The sequence below is a fragment of the Simochromis diagramma genome, unplaced genomic scaffold (assembly GCF_900408965.1).
Source record: "Simochromis diagramma unplaced genomic scaffold, fSimDia1.1 OVJJ01000603.1, whole genome shotgun sequence".
In the NCBI taxonomy this organism is placed as follows: domain Eukaryota; kingdom Metazoa; phylum Chordata; class Actinopteri; order Cichliformes; family Cichlidae; genus Simochromis; species Simochromis diagramma.
The window spans coordinates 1121683-1132594 of record NW_024387414.1 but is presented as its reverse complement, the minus strand read 5'-3'; the positions used below and the strand labels follow the sequence as shown (position 1 = coordinate 1132594).

At 47.8% G+C, this 10912-nt stretch overlaps 1 protein-coding gene across 3 annotated transcripts in view; it reads right to left on the bottom strand.

Moving 5' to 3' along the window:
* LOC120721385 (plakophilin-3-like) overlaps positions 1-10125 on the bottom strand; it is a 24289-nt gene extending 14164 nt beyond the window's left edge. For 2 of the 3 annotated variants that reach the window (XM_040011670.1, XM_040011671.1), the window contains exons 1-2: positions 9841-10125; positions 1178-1260 (exon numbers count right to left, since the gene is read on the bottom strand). In XM_040011670.1, the coding sequence (XP_039867604.1) occupies positions 1178-1260; positions 9841-10033 (276 nt within the window). In that variant the 5' untranslated portion in view covers positions 10034-10125. Of the gene's footprint in view, positions 1-1177; positions 1261-1932; positions 1981-9840 lie in introns of those variants that run through there. The other variant, XM_040011672.1, reaches the window with a different exon arrangement.
* Positions 10126-10912: the final 787 nt, after the last annotated feature.

Below are 10912 nucleotides of genomic sequence, written 5' to 3'. Positions count from 1 at the left end.
ACGCCAGAGCGAGGGAGTGACACGGAGCTGTACGGGCGCAGGGAGGAGCATTTTACGGCTCTTCCTCTCCTTCGTTATAATCTGCAGGAAACGCCGTGCAGCCTCTGTATTGTTAAGCTGCAGAGGTACGGCAGCGGGTCGATGTCCTGTTTGTGTTTTTCTTTTCTTTACATTGTTCTGAACTCTGACAGACACACAGAGGAAACAGTCCAACACAATGGCTGCTCGGTGTGAGCGCCGTGCTCCCAGCACACGTAGGTCGAGTAACAAACACTGCGGCACATTTCCAGACGGCACAGGCAGATGTAACCTGCTGCTTTTTTATGGAGCTGAGTGGATGAAAAATCATTTCTTCAGAACGTTTCTCTTCACGGTTTCATGAGTCCCGCCCCCGTGAACTTTGAAAGGTCGTCTGAGCCGCTGGTGGCGTCCTGCAGAACAATGCTCTCTGCTTCTGTTGGAGTTCAGAGGGAGAAACGCCGCGGGGCACTGCTGTGGGTGGGGCTGATGAAGATGCTTGGACCTCTTCCTCACCCGAGTTGAATTTGTCTCAGTCTCATCTTCGCGCTGTTTGGTGCCTGACGTGGTCAGCTGCCGACCTCCTTTTACAGTCTTTTGTTTTCACCCTCTGCTCCTGTTTCGCCACTAAAAGCTACTCGGCGATGGAAAAGATGGCGGCTTTGGCTAAAATACACACTGCACACCTGTGGTCCTGTTTTTAAATAATAATGTGCGAGGACCGACAGCAGCGTCTCGTTAACACGGAGCGTCACGCTCCAAACGACAGCTTGTGTGTAACTGGGAATTATTTCAAATCCCAGGAGTGAGGAGAAGCAGCTCAGCCGAAGCTTTGTGCTGCTTCAGGATTCCTAAAAGATCACATTTAGTAATAATAAGAAAAACATTTTCTTATTATTATTTTCCTCTGAGCACGAGGCTCATTTCCTCATAGACTTCTATCCAATCGGACGTCTTTAAAAGGCGCCCCCTGCTGGATGTTACAGAAATGTCAGCCCGCCCCTCCACCATGTCACAAAGAGGAAAACGACTTTTATATTTATTTACATTCAAATTCTAATTATTGACGTCCCTTCTGTGTTGCAGTGGAGCTGCTCCCACCACAGTGACTCACGCGGTGTGTTTAAAGCTCTTCATCGTGTGTGTGGCGTGTACTCACGGCCATGACGCGGCTCGGCGTGTTTATCATGGATCTGGAGCTGAAACCCTGAGCGTGGCCGTAGCTCTTCATCTCAGGAGGGTCTGCAGAGAGAAGGAAGACAGTCACTCTTACAACTGATGCACCATCAGTCTAACCTTCACACACTAACTCCAGCCACTTTATTAGGAACACATGTACATCTGCTCATCCAATCAGCCAATCATGTGGCAGTGCATAATATCAGCTGCAGGTTACCGAGCACCAATCACAGTCAGAGGAACCGCCTCTGGGACCAGTTCAGTCCAGAGCTCATGAAACGCTGGAGAGGCTGAGAAGAACCAGAGGGGCACTCAGAGAATAAGAGACGTGTTAGAAAGAGGAGGCGCTCAGGCCACAAATACACTCAGTGTGTCATCATTTAACAAGAGGAAGAAGCACCGGGAACGTCCCCAACTCGGGCCAAAGGTGGACCAGCGTCGCCACTGAAAGACCGTCTGTGTGCAGGAATACACCGTCCAACAAACACCACACGCCTCAAACACAAGCTTCAGCTGCCACCACGCGAAACCCGAGCAAAGCCCATTTATCCTAACACGTGATGCAAGCTGCTGGACGCAGTGAAACAGCGAACAGAAAACATCACACACAATCGAGCCGAGCAGGAAGGAGGGAGGAAATGCTGCTGGGCAGGCCGCGGGGCATGCAAGCATCAACACGTCAGAGACGAGGGAGCGGCGGTCACGCACGGCGTACAAACGGGACTCAAACCAGACCAGATCAAAGCAGAAAGCATCGACCTGCAGGTCAGCGAAGGTCGTCTGTACCCGACACACACGGCGCCTGCAAAGACCCAAAGTTTTTATGGGTTTGTGTAGATGTCATAAATGATGACACAGCAACACACACATGAAACAGAGGTGGGCTCATACCTGCATCCACCTGCAGAAGATCATCTTCAAAGCAAAAAGATGGAAATAAACTCGACCAGCTGAGACTTCAGGATGGAAACTTATTAATCCCAAAATGAATCTTATTCTCGTTTTGGCAGCAGCAGCACAGCCTGAACTGGGGCTCACTTTAATTCTGTTATTTTTGATTGAAAGGACAAATTCCTGCAAAATAAACCTTTCTTCAGATTAAATGCAGTTTAGTTATTTCATAAAGCTGACAAACAGAAAGATGACATCGTGTGTGCAGCGACTGCGGCTCAGGAGGTGGATCGATCCAGACTCCAGTCTGCTGAACCCGAGCTGTGCGCGATGCATCCATGTGTCAATGCACGTGATTGGCTGAAAAAGGCTTGCAATAAAAAAAGTGCTTTGAGTGCTCAGAGTGGAAAAAGCTCCATCGGTACCAGAAACACCACGAAAACGAGGAGCTGGGGTGGAGGTGGGTTACAAAGCAGCTTGCAGAATGCAGCAACTGTATGGAGGCAAAAGCAGCTTCAATAATTTATACTGTGAGAGGTTTGAGCCATCAGCTGATTGGCTGCAATCTGCAGGCTTCCTGAGCTGATGACAGAAATAAAAACGTGGTGCCGCGAACAGAATTTATGCTAAAACTCAAATTACAAACTCAAACTGAAGATGAATGAAAACAGGTAAAACAGAGAAAATCAGGCCTTGCTGTTGTGTTGGTTTGAAGGTGTGTGGAAAGTTCACACAGTGAGAAATACCAGCCACACTGTGGAAGAGCAGCAGCTGACCAACAGTCTAAAATAGGCTGTGATAACATGCTGTGAAGATTGGAGAGGAATGTTCCCCACAGGAGGTGGTCCATGAGCTTACACAGAGAGCTTTACTTTCATTTCTTTGGCCTGCACTGCGTGAAGGTCGTCGAACTTAATGAACGTTTTACCTCAAACCGTCCGGATCGCTGCTTTCCACTTCGCTCAGGCTGAATCTGGCAGCACGTCCACCTGTTAGAGACGCAGCTGTGCCTCCAGTTTCCAGCAGAACATTGCTGACTAAGCAGCACAGTGATAATAGGAAACATGACATCAGTGCTCAGAGCTTTCTCACAGCCTGAGTAAAGCTGCTCTGCATCTTTCTTTCTTTCTGTGAACCATCTGAATCAGGATTCAGAGCCGGATGATCGATACATCAGAAAAGGCCGGAGGTCAGGAGAATCGAGGACCGACCCTCAACACCTTTATACCTGTTGCATGTTGAAACTATGGAAGGCAAACTCATGAAAAGATTCAAGGTTCAAGCTTCAGAACAGAGTTTGGATAAAGAGGACGAGACTCTGTTGGGACTCACTGATCTGTAAATATCCACTGAAGGCTTTATTTGATATGTCGCACTGAGCTTCCAGTGAATCAGATGCTTTAAATCTCAAATTCTCAAACAGGTCAGAGACTCTAACAACACCGGCTCTTTGCCAAAGCGTAAGGTTAGTCCTGCTCCCTGCAGTAAGAGCTCTGGGTCAGTGTTGTTATAGGACAGAGAGGGCGAGTATTACTGAATATTGAATATAACAGTTTTCTCCAAGCCCGCAAACATGAAGTCGTGTGGCTGCTCGCTGTCCACGGGCTCAGACCCCCGTGCTGCTGCAGTTAATCCAAAACGCTGCAGCAAGAGTCCTGACAGGGACTAGAAAGAGAGAGCAGATTTCTCCTGTTTTGGCTTCCTGTTAAATCCAGAATTCAAAATCCTGCTCCTCACATACAAGGTCTTAAATAATCAGGCCCCATCTTATCTTAATGACCTTGTAGTACCATATCACCCTATTAGAGCACTTCGCTCTCGCTCTGCAGGCCTACTTGTTGTTCCCAGAGTATTTAAAAGTAGAATGGGAGGCAGAGCCTTCAGTTTTCAGGCCCCTCTTCTGTGGAACCAGCTTCCAGTTTGGATTCAGGAGACAGACACTATCTCTACTTTTAAGATTCAAACTTTCCTTTTTGCTAAAGCATATAGTTAGGGCTGGACCAGGTGGCCCTGAATCCTCCCTTAGTTACGCTGCAGTAGTCGTAGGCTGCTGGAGGATTGACCCTGAGCCTGGTTCTGCTGTAGCTGCTAGCTGTGTGCTAGGCTTCACCTCAGCTAACTGGAGTCCCTGAACTGGACCGTGTTTGTGCTGTTGGAGCCTTTCACCAAGCATGTCTTTATCCTGTCGTCCTTCTCTCACCCCAACCAATCACAGCAGATGGCCCCGCCCCTCCCTGAGCCTGGTTCTGCTGGAGGTTTCTTCCTGTTAAAAGGGAGTTTTTCCTTCCCACTGTCGCCAAAGTGCTGCTCACAGGGGGTCATATGATAGTTGGGTTTCTCTGTATGTATTATTGTAGGGTCTACTGTACAATATAAAGCTCCTTGAGGCGACTGTTAAACAAAGAAGGACCAAAGGAGGCTTCAGCTGCAGAATCTGCAGAGACTCCTCCCACTCGTTTTTAAGGGACTAAAAATATTGACTTTGGTCATTTTAGTTTATCCTGAAATGATTTTGTTACCATGTACAAACTGAGATAACTGATCCTTTACAGCAGGGGTGTCAAACTCAAATACACAGTGGGCCAAAATTCAAAACTGGAACAAAGTCGCGGGCTAACGTTAATATTTATTGAAATATATTTATTCCTCCAGATATAAGAATGAATCTTTTCTTATGGACTCAAACACGTTTTGCTGAAAAACTGAATATGGAACAAGCAAAGCTTAATACTAAACAATATATATATTAGCTGTATAATACCAGTAGGCCAGCTCTAATAGTAATTTGGTATAGCTTCGCGGGCCAAATGTAATTAGGCTGCGGGCCAAATTTGGCCCGCGGGCCAGAGTTTGACACCTATGCTATACAGTGATGAAAATTCCTCCATCTTAAAAAAGCACTTGGGAGAATTTAGACTAAACTTTGAATTTCATTGGTGGGCTAATAATTGTTTCCTCATCTGTGGCCTTTGCAGCATTAGCTTTAGCTTCCTTTTTCTTGTTTCCTCTTCCTGATCAACCAGGGTGTGCAACAAATGCGCTGAGTGACGTTAATTACACCGAAGGGTTTTTCCCAGAGTTCGAAGCTTGTTGATGAATCTTGGTTCGAGTGTGGCTGCAGGGAGAAGCGGGAGAACCATCAGTCCAGCCTCCAGTTTGATCTTTACGCAGAAGGAAACTGAAGCAAAGCAAACACACCTCAATATCTGAAGAACAAAGAGGACTTTCCAGCACAGACCCCTGACCTGAACCCCACGGAGCTTTACTCCAAAACAAAAACAGAGGCTCTGTGAACGCCGCCAGATCACGTCGGGGTCAGGTGAGAAAGAGGCGATGAATCGCACATTAGTGCGCTCACGCTGGTCGTGAACGAGGCCCGCTGTGTTTACGTGCTCCTTGAAGCAGTGCTCAAAATACCAACGGAGCAGGGAGGGGCTCCGTCATCAGTCAAATCCCATTGGCTGCTCCTGAAAAACAGGCTTACTGAATATTGAAGATTTGAGCCCCGTAAGCTCGGACCAGGCGCAGTTATTTCATTGTTGATATTAAATATGAGGAGATTCGCCTCTTTTTACTAATAAGAGAATATTTAACATGTGCTTCCATGCAGACACATCCTGACTCTGTGGGTCAGACCGAGGGCCTCTTTTATCAGCCAAGAGACGGAGCCGTGGTCAGGAGGGGGGGGTCTCCTTCCTCTCCCAGACCTTCTTTGTGAAAACAGATGTGGATCATCACAGTTACCCTCCTCACCGACTGCTGATGTCCAAACAGACACCCCGCCTTTCTTCTTCTTTCTGTGTTATTAACGTTCTGGGGTCGAACGTCCACGTTTAACATTTTATCCGGTTGGGAATCTGTGATGTCACACTGCACTTTTCCGTAAAGAGGGGAAAAAACAGGAAACGGTGGAAATAACACCCACACGGCTTCACACAAATTCACATCTGTGAACAATAAACAGACTGATGTCGCCTGTGTTGGGCTCACAGTGCAAATTACAGCCGCTCAGCATCTAGCTTTGCTTTCATCGTGCTGGGTTGCTGCTGTATTTGACCACAACACACCATCGAGCTTCTTCTCGTTTTTACCCAAACCAGAGAGTCAAAAACGAAAAGCATCCAACGTGACAGAGGCGAGCTTCGCCCGCCTCCACCCCTGTGAACACCCAGCACAGACTGGTCGTCTCTAAAGCAACAGTGTTATGTGCTGCACCCAGGCAGCATCGGTTTCCCATCACGGCTGCTGCTTCTTTCTAAAAAGACGCACAACACTTCTGACGTCATGTTAAACTTTCCTTTGTTCACTGCAAACTGTCAGATTAGCCTCAATCTGTCTGCACAGGCTCGACTAAATCCTGAAAGTTCCTGAGAAAAACTTTCAAAGAAGTAGAAAAAATGTTCAATTTCCCAAAAGCCAGCTGGATCCCGTCGTTCATTAGTCCCTCTGTGCATCCTAAACATCACTTCCGTCCCACTTTTAAACTCCAGTTGAGACATTTTCTGCTGATGACCCTGATAAGAAGGTCGAGTCTGTTAAAGCTCTGCGGTCTCTTCTAACACGCAGCTCGTTCATGCAAACACGCAGCTCATCATTTCTGGATACAAAGTGAAAGCTGAGCTCGTGCTGGGACTCAGATCTCAGACTAACTCAGTAAAACTGGCTCATGTGAACATCTGGATCTCCCCGGGTCCAGTGATGGAATAAAGATCCAGCAGACACACGGAGGAGGCGATTAGAGGCTGAAGGAGCCGTTTGGCACAAAGATTCAAACGTGTCGGGAAGAGCTCGGAGACGCAGGATTTCTAAAGAAGCGCCACTGCCTCCGCTGGGTTCGCATCCAGAACGACACCGTTAGAAGCAAAAGTCACAGAGTTTTGGGAAATGAGCTCACAGTCCAGATGTTTCACACTGGATTAAACAAACCTGCCAAACCTTCAGCTTGAAAGAAGAACATGAACATTCACCATGTTTATTTGCATCATACAGAGGGGCGGGGCGGGGCGGGGTCTGTGGTTTCTTATATTAATATTATCGTGCTGCTGTAGCTCATAAGCTGCGGTGTAACTGAAAGTGGGCGAGTACTGACTCAGAGTACTGCTGGTATCGGGGTTCAGCACCTCACCCAGAGACAGCGTACGGACCGGGTATCAAACCACGACCTTCTGACAACCAGATCACCCGCTCTACTTCCTGAGGCACAGCCGCCCCAAAAGCAGATTTCTGCGTCTGTTGCTTTGAACACGTGCAGATACTGAGGTGGGAAAACGATCCGTCCACACTGAACGAGCTTCTGGTGTCTCAGCTCTGCAGAAGGATGATCTGCAGCCCAAAGTATTTACACAGTCACACCTTCTTTAGGGCTGCCATGTTTTATATGCTTGATACTCACTTCTTGGTAACGCTGACAGTCAGCAGTGTGTTTGCCGTATGCTCTGTACAGATGTAACAAAGGGAAGGAGCTTTGTTACAAACATTTCACAGCCTCGCTCAGCAGGTCCAAACACACCATCAGCTGACCTTTCATTTCACCGCACACTCCTCAGAGAAACTACACATGACAGTTGTTTCACCAGGGCTCGAGTACCAGGGTGGCATCAGCACACCTTCAGACATGATTTACCCCCAAAGCTACTGGATTACAGCTCTGGAGGATTTGAGCACAGGGCCAGTGGTAATTTATTCCCACAGATCAGATAGTGGAGGAAATTCCCACAGTTAGGGCTGGGCCATATCATACCGTTCACGGTGATACCGGTGTAATGTTGGGCAACGGTAGGAAAATGAAATATCGATAGAATATGGGTAAAACGCACATGCACAGTGCCTTTGTTTTCATACGCGCATGGCGGCGACGCAGAACGAGAAGAGCGAAAGCGGATCGTTGAATGAAACCAATGAACCAGAACTGGTTTGTAAAAATGCTGCAGCTTCACTGGTGTGGAACTGGTTTGGCTTTCGTCCATCAGACACACAACAAAGCACTATTTTTGGTAGAGCATGCTAGCGGGCCGTCGTTATTACCGTGTTGTTTGGAAAATACGGCGCACTTAAAATCATCCTTTGATTTTTCTGAAAGTCGACAGAGCCCCTTATAATCCCGTGTGCCTTATGTATGAACTCTGGTTGTGTTTACTGACCTCGAAACGATTTTATGTGCACGGCGCTCGAAAATCTGTCAAATGTTTCAGTACGACTTTGCTAAGCTACGAAGCCGCACCGCTCGATGGATTGTCGGAGCATTACGGCTGTCGTAGGCGGAGCCTCGCGGAGTGATACGTACTGTGCTTCAACATAATGTTACCGTACTGTGTGTGTATAACCTCTTTTTAAGTGTTGTGGATGTTATACATGGTTATGCTGAGGATATGTCGGCCAGTTTCCACTGGAAATGCCTTTTGGTTAAACTGTCAGCAAAGAATTTGCATTTGCACTGTTACATGTTTATATAACTTTAATGCAGATAAAACAGCTGCTTGTTTAAGTGAAAATACACTGATGGGTTTTTTTGCACTAATAAAGTTGTGGAGTCTCGTGTCAATTATATCGTTATCGCAAATTTTCAAATGCATATCGTGATAAATATTTTTGGTCATATCGCCCTGCTCTGGCCACAATCACAGGTGTGACGCGCACTGACCTCTGACCTGGACAACAACTGGAGCTCTCCCTGATGTTTCAGGACGTCTCCTTGCAAACACAGAGGGCAACAAAGATGTGAGACGTGGACTGGCAGCTGATGGGAAACACGCTCGAGGGGATTTTTAGGTGAAGAAGCGGTACGAGGATGAGTGTGAGGCTGACGAGATTTAGCCCCCACGGAGGATAAAGCACCCCTGTGGGGGGAATTCACCTCAAACTCAAAGTATGGAAGTCAAGCCCGGTACTAATATTGTTATTGTACGTACAGCATCGGCACATGCGTCACTAAAACCAGCTGTAACATTAAAGCGACTGACCATGAATAATGAAGGATAAACCCACAGAGATAAATGTGTGTAACATGAAACGAGTTCTTTGGTATCAGTCTGATCATCACTCTCAGGGGGAGTTATTATCTTTGAACTCAAACCACATTTTCCTTCCTTAAGTTTGGAAAAGTTCAGAATAAAAGTAAGAACAAAAGTGAGCAGAGACTCACATGATAGTTAAAGCCGGTTAAAGCCTGACAATCATCATGACTCTGATGTGGGAGGTTACTGTGAAGCTCACACTGGCTACAACAACTATTTTCCAGTGAGTGCACATTTTTAACCCTTTAGCACCAAGCGAGTCATAGCTTATACATCAGACTCCCCCAGAACCACCTGATCCGATCACTACATTACTCGTTTTTACTTCCACGCAGTAACCGACGGGACCGTGGACAGAAGGATGTGAAGCATTAAATCCGTGGCTTGTTGTGCTGCGATCGCTGTTTCAGTTCTGCCCCCCCCCCATCAATAACTGACAGACTTTAAATGGCTCTCTGTGTGAACACATGCTGGAATATTGTGTTTATCATCGTCACCTCTGCTCTTATGCTCGCTGCTCTTTTTAAAACTGAAGCCAACTCATTACATGTTTCTGTGGGGACCCCTGTGGCCCCACTGAAAAGAAATCCTGGAAACGCCCCTGACCGCTACTTTCGGGTGGGGGCAATGAGCTCAGGGAGGTGTTGGTTGAATTCCAGGAGGAGGTAACAGATACTCCACTGTGGACTTTACTGAGACTTACTCAGCCCGTTACTCTGCGCTCGTTTCAAGCTCTCACCTGTTGATCCTTCCAGCCTGCTCAGGGAGGACGATTTCCTCTCAGCCAGCCGCATCCGGACCTGCTCCCGGACCCTCCGAGCTTTCGCCACCGGGTCCGGAGACGGGCCGTCCGAGGGGACCACGTAAGCGGTGCAGGAGGAGTTGGGCTGCAGGGCGGACAGAAAGCAGCCCTCCGGGATCCCCACATTCATCCTGACGCTTCACCGAGCGAACAAAGAAAAAAGGCTCCAGGCGAACTCCGGCGAACAGCGGACCGTCCGGTGCGCAGCGCAGCTCCGAGTGTCTGCAAAGAAACGGCGCTCCGTCAGCCCAGCGTCTGTGGGCGGGGCCCGAGAGTGGGGGGCGGGGGGTCTAAAATCCACCTGCTGTCAAGACAACCAGTACACAGGAGGTCTGACCTCATACGCTTACGTCACCGCAGCCCCCGTGACCTCTCCGTTCCCGCAAATATTAATAAACATGAACCCAAATAAAAACAGATTAGTGTTCAGCAGTGTAGAGACCACATACCTGCTTCACGTCCAACTCAGGTGAAGCCATCCACCTACCAGTCAAAGAGGCCACGCCCCTTTCCTACTCTGAGGCTCAAAGCTTTTACAGCTTGGACATTTCATTGACACAAGCACATTTGTCTGTGCTGTTTCTAACATTCACACACATTCATGCTCTGATGGATGCGTCCGACAGCAGCTTGGGGTTGATACCTTGTGGCTGTGGCTACAATGTAGCTGCCATCACCAGTGTGTGAATGTGTGTGTGAATGTGTGGATGACTGGATATGTAAAGCGCTTTGGGGTCCTTAGGGACTAGTAAAGCGCTATATAAATACAGGCCATTTACCATTTACCTTGCCCAAGGACACTTGGCATGCAGACTGGGATCGAACCACCAACCTTCCAGTTAGGCAGTGACCTGCTCTACCACCTGAGCTCATAACCCCCCCTAACAGGTGTTATGAAGGACTAAATTACCTATAGAGACCAAACATTTTGTGTATCAGGCTGTAAACATGTTTGTTTTAACATTGGAGTCTATGGGGACTGACTCACTGCTGCCTCTGCTGGACGCCG